We start from the raw sequence: 12,747 nt of genomic DNA, 5'->3' as shown, positions 1-12,747 counted from the left end.
AAATTGGCCCTCCAGCTGTTTTGGGACTACAATTCCCATTACCCCTGACCATTGGTCCTGTTAGCTAGGGATGATGGGAGTTGTAGTCCCAAAACAGCTGGAGGGCCAAGTTTGGCCATGCCTGCATTATGGTGTCTGGCTTGACTATGAGGTTCAAGCGAGTCTATGGATGAACTGAAGAAGCAGGGAATCCAGAGGCAGGTGAAAGAGAATAGTTCCTTTTCTTGGGCTCCACTTGTACTGCTAGTCTCTTCCTCCCTGGCAGCCTCTCTTCCTGAAGCCCAAGAGAACCATATTGTGGGAGGGGTGCCAATATGCCCTCTCACACAACATGCTCCCTTCCACCCTTCACATTCTCCTTTAGAGAGCTTGCTTGGGCTGCTTTTCCTCTGCTACCCTGGGGTAGTCAGCATTTTACTATTTCCAGGTCTGCCTGCAACCTGACAGTCCCTTTGGGTACCATTCCAGAAGCACCATCTGGTGCAGCCAGGGATCTCACTGGCATAGAAACAAGAAGTCCAGCATCTCCCCATAACCACCAAACAAACTGAGTGTCAAAGGGCTAAGTATACAGGAATATACCCCACCACACGAGTTTTAGCAATATGACTTTCAGAATTAGACTCATCGAAAACAATGAAGTAGATTAGGGGTATTATAGGAATTTGTTTCCAAACATGAAAACAAACACATCCATTGAAAATGAACACGCAGACACACCCACAAATCATTTCTCCGACTCTGAGCTGCTTTTTGCTGCCTGCAGCTGTTCTGCTAAATGCACATCTGGTGGGTGTAATGGCTGCTCCACCCTAATGAGTTAACTCTCTTGCCAGGCATATGCTCATTTGCATGATACAGAGATCACAATGTCTCTCTTGCAGGAGTTGCTGCTGGTTGAAGCTTCGTCAGTGAATCATGGCTTACACGTACACTCTCAACCATCCATCAATATTTACCGCTACTTTAATTACAATTGTAGAACCAAGGCCATTAGGACAAATTGGACTTTGCTACACTGCCATAAATCTGGTGTAACTTCATTGATTTCTAGACAGTTACTCCAGATTTACAGCAGTGTAGATGAAATCAGAATCCTATTCAATGTGTCCAAAGGAAGCTGAGTGGCAAATGATACACAATTTCCACATCAAAGGACCAAGTGACTATGATCTTTCCCCCCAGTTGGACTCTCTCCCCTTGTTAATACAGCAGTTTACTCAAAATCTTCTTTTCATCTAGCAGGCAAGGCAATAAAGTTTACTCTCCAGTGTCAGAGAACCAGAGGTATACAAGTAGCAATATACTGTGATTTAAGTGCAAGACCTGAACACACAATATGCTGTGCTGTTATGAGACTCTGCTGCCAAACTGTATGAGATTTTGTTTTCCAATATGAGTAAAAGAAGCAAAGAGAGAAAATGGATGGAAGACACTGGAATATATTTGATCAGCTTCTTAGAGACCAGGAGTTTTTAAATTCAGTGAGGAGAGGGGGAAGGGATACTCAAATACTTTTCATTAAGAAGCCCCACCTCTGCACCAACAAATAGCTGAACAGATCTGAGCTTCTGGGTGGGATTGTGTGCATAAAAATACTGAGGAATTTATTTGTTACAATAGCATGCATTCAAAAGAAAAAGATGAAATTGAATCAATAGAACTTCATGTTTTTAATGGAAGCTGAGACTGTTTCAAGAGGTTTGAGATCAATGTGTCTGCTATGAAGACTAAATATGCCAATATCCATCTTCTGAGAATTTAAGCAAGAATACTACAGCCCAGTACTGCACCCCCAAAGTGGCCAGCAATGTCTCTTGGATGCTCACAAGTGAGAAATATTAATTATTAAAGTGGCCAGCAATGTCTCTTGGATGCTCACAAGTGAGAAATATTAATTATTATTTTTGTGATAATCAAAGGTAGTCAGCTTCCAAATACAGAGGAACCCTAAGCATGTTGGATGGCTAGCAAATTTGCACAGACTTCACAGAAGAGGAGGGAGGATATGAAAAATAGTCTACATTAATACTGCTGTGGATTATTCAAACAGAAAATAAGGAGGCACTATACTGTACTAACCACTCGATTTATGCAGGCTGTGCATCCAACATAGAGTTGCATTACACAGAGGCAGCTCAAGGCAATCTGCTCCTATTCCAGCTTCAGGCAATAATCAAGAAACAAGTTTGACCAAAAGAATCCTCAGAGATAGCCCATTGCTAGTAGTATGATATACTTGCCAGCAAAGCAGAGCATTCTGAGGTGTTTACAGACCACCAGCTATGCTTTAAAGCACAAGGCACAAGTCCCCCCCTGCAGATCTTTTGAAAATTGCTAATGCCCTTGGTAATGATGACTTGATTATTTCCTGCATGCTGTAGCCATTGCAGTGTGCCGTGCTAGATGCTGTCTGATTTTTATTACATTTGTTATTGCTTCCTTTAATTCTGCTATTGCATTTCATTGTATTGCAGTTTGCATTCCACAGAATTCAAATTGCAATGCAGTAAAATACAATATAAGAAATATTGTTGGCATCTGTCTGTTTCGAGAGACAATGGAGTGTCTCTACTAACTGCTGAGTTAGCCAGACATGCCATGGACCACCTGTATGAAGCTCATGAACCACTGACGGTCCACAGACTACAGTTTGGTAACATCTATTTTAGAGAATCAGATCCAGTTCAGAGGTTCAACATTCACTTAACAATATTAGGCAATTGCTCTCAAGAACATAATACATAGCAACTGGATGCTCAGAATTTGTTACTGCTCCATAGATCATTCTATAGCAGGGTGGTCCAACTTGCAGCTTGAGTGGCTGCATATGGCCCTTGAGGCCTTTTTTCATGGTCCTCAGCAACATTTGACACTTGCCCCCAGCCCTCGGGCTGCCTTCCCAAAGCTGGGCTTTGGGATGGAGCTGTGATGGCTGTGACAGAGTCCTAGAGTCCACCCCCCTGCTTCCCAAAGCCAAGTTAGCACTTTTGGAGCTTTAAACTTCTAGTTGTGCTTAATGTTACATTTAAAGTCCAATGAAAATCAGATACAACCAGTAGTTTTTATAGCTCTAGAGAGCATATGCTCTCCCAATACAAGTAAGTTTTAGCCTTAAATGCTGCTGAATGTTCTTCTTCTGCCTAGTCAGAATGAATCATTGCTTGTAGTAGGGAACAGATGTTGACAGTATTTCTGCATTTTACACGAAATGGCTAGGTGAGGAGCTGCTAGGTAGAGACAGGCAACTGCCTCTTGAAAAAGCCTTCTAAGAATATCCTTCACTTCTTCAGCACATTTTTTTAATGCCAGTGTCATCTTGGGATTGCTATTTATTGTTTTCCTTATTTAATAATAGCGTTGAAAGCATATTACACACAATACAGACCTTTGAATAGAAGCCCAGGAACTGAAACTAAGTTATAGCAACATGGGAGGTGACACTGTCTATGAAAGAAGGACAAGAAATAATACAGTGGTATTTGAGAGAAAGCCCCGAGCAACAGAAGTCTTGAAACCATGTGTCTGAGAAGTTAAAAAAACAGACCTAGTTCCTGTTTCCAAAATAACTTTCCAGTGTCCACCTTGCAGAAAAACTAAAGTTGTATGTTATAAGGTTCTGGAGAGCTCAGCAAGGAGAGAAACTTACTTAGGTATCCCAGATGTTTATAAGGACACAGATTTTTTTTTTTTAAAGCTGCCCTTCTGAGATGTGATCAAGGGTCCATTCAGCCTTCTACATCCTGGTGTAGTATCTCTGAAAAACTCACAGGATTGGCATAATGTAAAAGCCCCACCTGGAATGCAGCAATCCGAGGCAGCACCAAGCACCCAAATGATAATTTTGTTTGTCTGAATGGAATTGCAAATCGTATTCTGGAACATACGAATAATAAATTTAGTCTAGTGAAGTGCCCACTGTGACATGAATTGGAGCACCAGGAGAAGAGCCCATATGCTGCAGGGGCCTCCAGGTGGTGCAATGTGCATCTTTAACATGGCCCTACAGCTGTTAAGGGCACCACTCACTTAAAGGGATCTGTCTTGGGCAGGCTTTCTCAACCTCGGCCCGCCAGTTGTTTTTGGCCTACAACTCCCATGATCCCTAGCTAGCAGGACCAGTGGTCAGGGATGATGGGAACTGTAGCCTCAGAACATCTGGAGGGCTGAGGTTGAGGAAGCCTGGTCTTGAGCTAACACTCAGTAGGGAAGGGGCAAAACCTGTTCCCTTGGTCCTGCTTACCTCACTGTCTTTGGACCAGGGAGGGACCCAATAGGCACAAATAAAACTTGCCATGTCAAAAACACGATGCACTAAAGTAGTGGACAATTTACTGACCATTTACAGAGTTTCCCAGGATTTCAGGACTTGAGCCCAGGTCTGAGACTGAGACCTAGTCAGGTAAGCTACCAGGGATTGCATGCTCAGGTGTCAGACCCCCTTTTCAGTCACAGAAAGGAGGAGGAGCATGAAACATAAGTCCTTCTGATTGCCAGGAAAGATCAAAGCTCTTGGTCTGATGACAAAGGCTTCCAACATGGGCCCCTTCCAGTCATTCAGCTGGGTATAATGAATGCCCATGGAAGCAGCATCATGGTGGCAGGCATCCATTATAAGAGATCTTCTACCTATACATTTGCATGCATACAGAAGTTAAAACAGTGAAGGCAAATATGACTGCTTTTGCACAGGACCTGCTGCCATGGTGCTAATCTCTCGCAACTAACATCACAGATAGCCACTATTTGACAGCTACCTGAATGCATCTTCTACATCACACTGTTTTTCACCAACCTCTTTCATTTCAAATATTCCCCCCCCCTCCAAAACACATGCAACTTACAGTTTACTGTGACTTTTACTTTTTTCACATCTGGGACTGAGACGTCGTTTTCAGCACTGCATTCATATTCCCCAGCTTGGTCTCTTGTAATTCCATAGATGTCCAAATACTGTCCACTTTCAAATGGTTTGGCTGAAATTAAAGGGGAGAGGGAGAGAGAGATTAAAAAGAGTGTACAGGAAATTTCATTGGAGCTGATTGAAGCTCCATTCAGGTAAAAACAACCAACTTGTTGCAGGAAACTGCTGACAGAACTATTCCTGAAATCAAGGTGACAAACGATTACATCTTTCACCCCTTCTCCCATGTGCTGAAAACAACTGCACATTGCACAGCCTCACATAAGGTAGCAATACTGTAACAATGACTATCACAAGAAGCGATATACACCGTCTCTTTATAATTGATTAGAGTTACCTAACCTTGGCATACATCAAATAAATCTATGCCCATTTTGCAATTGAGTTGAACAGTCCTCTAGCGGGATAGATGAAAATTCACCATTATGCTTCAGTTCATATTGACTTTTACAAAACATAAGGTTCCGCCTTACCTAGAAAAAAAGCTGACACACGTTTCAAATATTTGCTGTGGAAAGGCATTTCGTTTTGACTAAAGCTTCTGAATCGCAATGTTCTGTTAACAGCTCCGATATCCATTGTGTTCTAGTCCAGGGTTAAATGTGTATACAAGCCTGTACATTCAATTTATGAATGCCTGCATTCAAAATCAAGACACAGGCCAAGAGAATTCCTGCTCAGCTGCCGGACTCAAAGGGTTCTGGTGACAGCAGGCCTTTGCAACCATGCCAAGATTTCCTGGTGTGGCTTCAGCCAATGTACACCGCACTGATGCACAAGAGGTGGGGCTCAGCAGTGGCGTGTGGTGAAATTTTCCGTAGGGGAACAGTTAGGGCCAGAGGCACCAGCTTGCGAGAGTGAGGAGGGGCAGATGTTGTATGTGTGTGACATTGTGCCTCAGGCTTAGGGAAGGTGGTGGAAGGGCTCTTGGACCCCATCAGAGCATCGTGCCTCCCTCCCCAAGCCAGGCAGAAGCACAATCCACTACCTCAGTAGGGATGAATCTGTCAATTTTGGTTCTCTCGCTTTCTTATTTTTGCATACTTACATTCACTTCCAAACGAAAATCCTGCATGAAAATCCAGCAGCATTCTAGAGTGAATTTCTTTCAAGAAGAATATTTCTGTAAGCAATTTTGACTAATGTGCACATTTTTTGCAAGCGTGTTTGCCTAATATGCATTTTAATGTTATTTTCATTTTTATTCACACTTTCCCCTAATATATGCATTTTTGTAAACATTGCTCAGAAGACTGCATCAAAAAATTCAAGTAAGTGCACTTTCATGCAGTTCTTATATTGTTTCGGAAGGTGTGAATTTGATAGATTTGGCTTTAAATGTTATTTGAATTTCTCCCCCATATCTACTCCCAGCACAGGACTGGGACCTTATTTCAAGTGTTTCAAAGCATAAATGGGAGCACCAATGCAAAAAAACAAAATATGCCTGCCAAATCATAATTAAAAATGAGGAAAGGCAGAGGCAGGGAAATCAATTAATAGGATACAACAAAATACAGTGGAGTGATGCTGTTTTCTCCTTTTCTGTTTCACTTGGAAGGAATATATTATGAAAGGTAAGCTTCTGCTAAAGAGCCAGCTGTTCCTGTTTATGTGGTTGGCTGCTGTTACATTCTGCTAGGGCGAATGAATTTCCAGGAAAATATTATTTACTATCAATTTGAAATGAAGCATATGTTACCAGCCAGAATGGAATAAAAGCTACATTTTGCATTGCTTGAAAGTAGTGTGGCCTAGTAAAAAATGCTCTGTTTTCATATGCCGTTGCAGCAGTATTTGAATACACTTTGCTATGTTATACTGGTATCAGGTTCCTACTGAGAAGTAGCAAGTGAGTTTCGCAGCACTGCATTGCATTAAATTGCAGCAGATGGGTGTGTGTGTGTGTGTGTGTGTGTGTGTGTGTGTGTGTGTGGAAAAAGCAAAAAATACGCTTGGATCCAAAATTCCTCAGATGGTATTTTTCTGTGGGGGAAATGTGATATTTTTCTCTTAATAGAACCCGCCCACCCATGGCCCAAGAAAAAGAAGGCAATTTTAGGAAAAGGCCACGCTTCAGTGGCAGAGCATGAGCCTTGCATGTAGACCAGGGGTCAACAAACTTTTTCAACAGGGGGCCGGTCCACGGTCCCTCAGACCTTGTGGGGGGCCGGACTAAATTTTGAAAAAAAGAGAGAACGCATTCCTATGCCCCACAAATAACCCAGAGATGCATTTTAAATAAAAGCACACATTCTACTGATGTAAAAACATGCGATTCCTGGACCATCCACAGGCTGGATTTAGAAGGCAGTTGGGCCAGATCCGGCCCCTGGGCCTTAGTTTGTAGATGGTCCCTGGTTCAATCCCTGTTATTTCTAGGTAGGGCTGGGAGAGAACCCTGTCTGAAACCCGGAAAACCACTGCCAGCCAGTGCAGACAGTATTGAGATAGATGGGCCTATGGTCTGTCTCAGTATAAGGCAGCTTCCTATATTCCTATGCAGAATATTTTATGAATATTCCCCACTATATCCCCCTCACAATGCACTGGAATGGAAGCAGGTCAGGGGAATTATGGAGGGTGTGAAATGTGTCCAAGCTGCCAACATGCAAGTTAAAATAAAAAAATTCCTTCCTGTAGCACCTTAAAGACCAACTAAGTTAGTTCTTGGTATAAGCTTTCGTGTGCATGCACACTTCTTCAGATACACTGAAACAGAAGTTGCCAGATCCTTCTATATAGTGAGAAGGTGGGGAGGGGTATTACTCAGAAGGGTGGTGGGAATCGGAGATTGGCAGATAGCTGAGATGAGCCTGTTGACGACTCTTAACGACTGTAATAGGTCTTACAGGAAAAGGCAAGGGGTGAGAAGGTGAAAAATGGCTTAGTCATGTATAATGAGATAAGAATCCAATGTCTCTGTTCAGACCAGGTCTCTCCATTGTTTTAAGTTTGGTAATGAGTTGCAATTCAGCAGCTTCTCTTTCCAGTCTATTTCTGAAATTCCTTTGTAGTAAAACGGCTACTTTGAGATCTTGTATAGAATGTCCTGGGAGATTGAAGTGTTCTCCTACTAGTTTCTCTGTTTTGTGATTCTTGATGTCAGATTTATGTCCGTTTATTCTTTGGCGTAAGGTTTGGCCTGTTTGTCCAATATAGAGAGCTGAAGGACACTGTTGGCATTTGATGGCATACACAATGTTAGACGATGAGCAATTAAATAGTCCCGAGATGGTATGTGTGATGTTGTTGGGGCCAGTAATGGTGTATGTGGCAGCAAAGTTGGCATCTGGGTTTATTGCAGGCTCTGGTGCCAGTGTCCGTGTTAAGTCTGGTTGTAGTATTATTGTGGGTTAGGAGTTGTTTAAGATTGGGTGGCTGTCTGTAGGCAATGAAAGGTCTTCCTCCCAGAGCTTGAGAAAGAGAACTGTCATTGTCCAGGAGAGGTTGTAGATCTCTGATGATGCGTTGAACTGTTTTAACTTGGGAGCTGTATGTGATGACTAGTGGTGTTCTGTTATTTTCTTTTTTGGGTCTGTCTCGCAGCAAGTTCTCTCTGGGTATCAGTCTGGCTCTGTTGATCTGTTGTCTAACTTCATCTGCTGGGTATTTTAGTTCTGAAAAGGTTTGCTGTAGATCTCTTAGGTGAGAGTCTCTGTCTGTAGAATTGGAACAGATGCGGCTGTAATGTAGTGCCTGGCTATATAAAATGGACTGTTTGGTATTGTCAGAGCTGCCACCCAGTCCCAGCTCACATAGGACCAAGTCCGCCAGCGTTCACTTTATAAGAGTCTTTATTAAGTTACAGGTTTCATTTCCGAACTGCAGCGTGCAGCTCTACACCTTCTGCCCTAGGTCGGCGAAGACCCGTCTGAGTCCCCGCCTCTTGCACACCAGCTTAATACCCTAGCCTTGCTCCACCTCCTTCGCCTCTCCCTACGTCTCTGGGTCCTTCTGCCCCCCTGGGCCTCCTCCCTTCTACTCTCCTCTGACGCTGACCCCCCTGATCCTTCTGCCTCCTTGCGGCGGGCTTTGGGACCTGGCTCACTCTCCGGGCTGCTTACTGCTCCGGCTTCCGCTGCATTTGAACTTGGCGCGCGCGCCCAACTCTCTACTTTCCTCTTAACCGTTGCCTCGCTCTCTGAGGAGGGCGTGACCACCCCTGACTCGTGCCCTCCCTCCTGCTGACAGCCTCCGGAACCCGATGCCTGGCTACCTTCCTCCCTGCTGCTCTCAGTCTTGAGCGTGGGTCCCGACTTCCAGCTGCTGCCGCCCTCAGTTATGAGCGTGGGTCCCGACTTCCAGCTGCTACTCTCTGAATCTCCTCTGTTCCCTTCCTCCTGGGGTGTCCCCCCGGATCCCCCCCTTGCTCTGCTCACTGGGGCTCCCTTTTGGGAGTCCTCTGACTCACTGCTTAGGCTTGGAGATCTCGGGTCGTCATCATCACTCATTTTCCCTTCGGATTCCTCCCCCTCGCTCTCTGCTTCCTCCCTTCTCTGCGTCTCTGCTCCTGAACCCCTGACATCCATCCCCCCCTCGAAGCCCCCCCTTCCCCCCTCCCCGCTTTCAGGTGTGGGTGCTGGGTGCTCCATCATCACGGGAGGGAATGCCGGATACAGTTCGCTCCCCGTGGTTGGCCGCCAACTGAAGACCTCCGAGTCTTCCTCCTCGCGGTCGCCGACGTTGACCTGTTCCGCTTCCATCTCTGTACCGCCGTGCTCGAACCCAAGGTCCTCCCCGAACACGTCCATGTCAGTCTCTGCGTCGGTCGCTCGACCTGGCATCTCCAGCCACTTCCGGCGCCATTGCTCCTCCGGTCGATCGTCCCACCAATACGAGGTGTCTGACGCCGCACCCGCCGGCGATCCTTCTGGGGAACGGGTGCTCAGTGCGGGTTCCCCGTCCGAGTCGAATCCATGGAACGTGCTGGAAGAAAGTGTGGGCGTGAACAGCCAGTCGTCGAAGAAGCTCGCTGGCATGGGTCTGTGTGGGAAAAGGGCATGAAACTCGTCCTTGAGCAGGGGTTCCTCCAAAGCGTAGTCTGGCACCCAGCTATTGGCGCTGGCCCGGGTGCCCTCTCTGGCTAGGAGGTATTCGACTCCCTCTTCCCCCCATCTGGAGTCCAAAATCTCCGTGACCTCGTTGATGGGGTCTTGCTGCGTCACCCCTCGCGTCTCCGTCCGCTCCTGGAACGGACTCGGTGCCGTCCCTGGCTCCTGGAATCTGTGAGGTGCCTTGTAGGGAGTGAGCACCGACCTGTGGAACACCGGATGCATTCTGGAACCCTCCGGCAGCACCAGTCGGAAGGCTACCGGGTTGATCTGTGCTTCGACTTGGTACGGACCAATTTGCTTGTGCCCCAACTTCTTCTTGGCTAGTGACCTGGTCGGCACTGCGTGGGCTGCCAACCAGACCCAGTCTCCCACTTGGATCTCTTCGCCAACCCGCCTGTGCTTGTCAGCTTGCACCTTGTAGGCGTGCTTAGCTAGCTCCAGCTGCCGTCTGAGTTGATCGTGTACCGCCTGCAACTCTGACGCGAACGCGTCCGCCGTCTGTGGTTCTCCGTCCCCCACTCTCTCCCGTCCCGGGAAGGTTCTGGGATTCCTCCCATTGTTGGCGAAGAACGGCGTCACCCCTGTGGACACGTGCTTCGTGTTGTTGTAAGCGAACTCGGCGAGCGGCAGGTAATCCACCCAGGTCGCAGGTTGTTGATTGGCATAGCATCTCAGGTACTGCTGCATGATGGCATTGACCCTCTCTGCTTGCCCGTTGGTCTGCGGGTGTCTTGCTGATGCCAGATCGACCTTGACATTTAGAAAACTCATCAGCTTCTGCCAGAAATTCGAGACGAACTGGCGCCCGCGGTCGGACAGGATAGACCGCGGCAGACCATGCACTTTGAACACGTGATCTATGAACAGTTTGGCGGTTTGTTCCGCCGTGGCCACCTTCGCACACGGAATGAAATGTGCCATCTTGGTGAACAAGTCCACCACCACTAGTACAGCTGTCTTGCCTCTCGAGCTGGGTAGATCCGTAACAAAGTCCAGGGCCACTCTCTCCCACGGTTCAAACGGCGTTTGCAGCGGTTCCAGCAGTCCCGCCGGTGGTTTGTGCACCGGTTTGGCCCTCTGGCAGGTGTCGCACCTCGCAACGTAGTCCGCGACTTCCCCTCTCAGTCTGGGCCACCAAAAGTCCCTTGCGACTAATTCCACCGTTTTTTCCGTGCCAAAGTGCCCGGCCGTGGGTGCGTCGTGCAGCTGCTGCAGTACCCTGGCGCGAAGTTCGTCTCCCGGCACGTAGATGGCCCCTTTACGTAAGAGCAAGCCGTCTCGTATCTGGAACTCGTCGCCCTTCGCCGTGCCCTTGTGCACCTCTGCCATCTTCGCCCGCGCGAAGGAGTCGTCCTGCAACGCCCGCCGCACCGCATCCAGGTCTACTGTGGCTGAAGCGCACGCCCACGCTGTTGGCGCGAAGATGTGCATGGCTGCCGCTGGCGTCGCCTCTTCGAGGTATTGCGGTTTGCGGGACAGTGCATCCGCCATGACGTTGGTGTCGCCTGGGACGTACTCTATTCGGAAATTGAAGTCAGCAAAGAACTCCGCCCAACGTATCTGCCTCTGGTTCAGGAACTGAGCCGTGCGCCAGTGCTCCAGATTCTTGTGATCCGTGCAGACCTGCACCGTGTGCTTGGCGCCGATCAGGAAGTGCCTCCACGCCTTGAAAGCTGCATGAATGGCCAGCAACTCCCTGTCCCAGATGGTGTAGTTCTGCTCCGACTTGCTGAGCTTTCTGGAGTAGAACGCTCCCGGCCTCCAGACCCCCTGTGGGTCCCTTTGCAGCAGGATAGCTCCCACTGCTCTATCGGACGCGTCTGTCTCTACCCGCATCGGTTTGCTGGGGTCGATATGCAGCAGTTGCTCTTCCGACGCGAAGAGACGCTTGAGTGCCTGAAAGGACTGCTCCGCCTGCTCCGTCCAGATGAATTTCTTTTTCTTGGAGCTTAGCGTGTCCGTAATGGCCGCCGTCTGCATCGCGAACCCCTTGATAAACTTGCGATAGAAGTTGGCGAAGCCGACAAACCGCTGGACCTCCTTCCGATTGCGCGGGCTCTTCCAATCCAACACCGCACGAACCTTGGCGCTGTCCATGGCTAGCCCCTTGTCCGACAACTTGTAACCCAAGAAATCCACCTCCGTCGTGTCGAACTGGCACTTCTCCAGTTTGGCGTACAGTCTATGCTGCTGCAGCCTCTTCAGTACCTCCCGAACATCTTGGTCATGGGCTTGCTGCGAGTCTGAGAATATCAGGATGTCATCCAGAAAGCAGACGCACTTCTTGTAAAGGAGTCCCGCCAACACATGATGCATGAAAGCTTGGAAACAGTGAGAACCGTTTTGCAATCCAAACGGCATCACTCTGTATTCGTAGGTGCCCAGAGGCGTGAACATGGCTGTCTTCCACTCATCGCCCTCCCTCATGCGGATGAGATTGTACGCACCTCGCAGGTCCAACTTGGTGAACACGCGTCCCTTGCGCACCGTCGCTAGCAGGTCGTCAATCCTGGGCATGGGGAAATCAGAAGGCTTGGTCATCTTGTTTAAGAGGCGAAAATCCACCACCAGTCTTTTCTGGGGCGTGTCCTTCTTCTTCACGAAGAAAACAGGACTGCCCCCTACTGCCCTGGACTCCCGGATGAAACCGCGCTGCAAATTGTGATCTATGAACTGTTTGAGTTCCTGTAATTCGTCCTCAGACATGGAATACAGCTTCCCTTTCGGCAGCGTCGCCCCTGGTAGGAGGTCAATCTTGCAGTCATA

At 47.7% G+C, this 12,747-nt stretch overlaps 1 protein-coding gene across 3 annotated transcripts in view; it reads right to left on the bottom strand.

The window, feature by feature from the left end:
- NEGR1 (neuronal growth regulator 1) overlaps nt 1–12,747 on the bottom strand; it is a 474,712-nt gene that overhangs the window by 134,812 nt on the left and 327,153 nt on the right. For all 3 annotated transcript variants that reach the window (XM_082227304.1, XM_082227303.1, XM_082227305.1), the window contains exon 4: nt 4,845–4,976. In XM_082227304.1, coding sequence (XP_082083430.1) covers nt 4,845–4,976 — 132 coding nt within the window. The remainder of the gene's footprint in view (nt 1–4,844; nt 4,977–12,747) is intronic.

Source organism: Podarcis vaucheri (assembly GCF_965113315.1).
Source record: "Podarcis vaucheri genome assembly, chromosome: 6".
In the NCBI taxonomy this organism is placed as follows: Eukaryota; Metazoa; Chordata; class Lepidosauria; order Squamata; family Lacertidae; genus Podarcis; species Podarcis vaucheri.
This window is presented reverse-complemented; position numbering and strand designations above follow the sequence as displayed.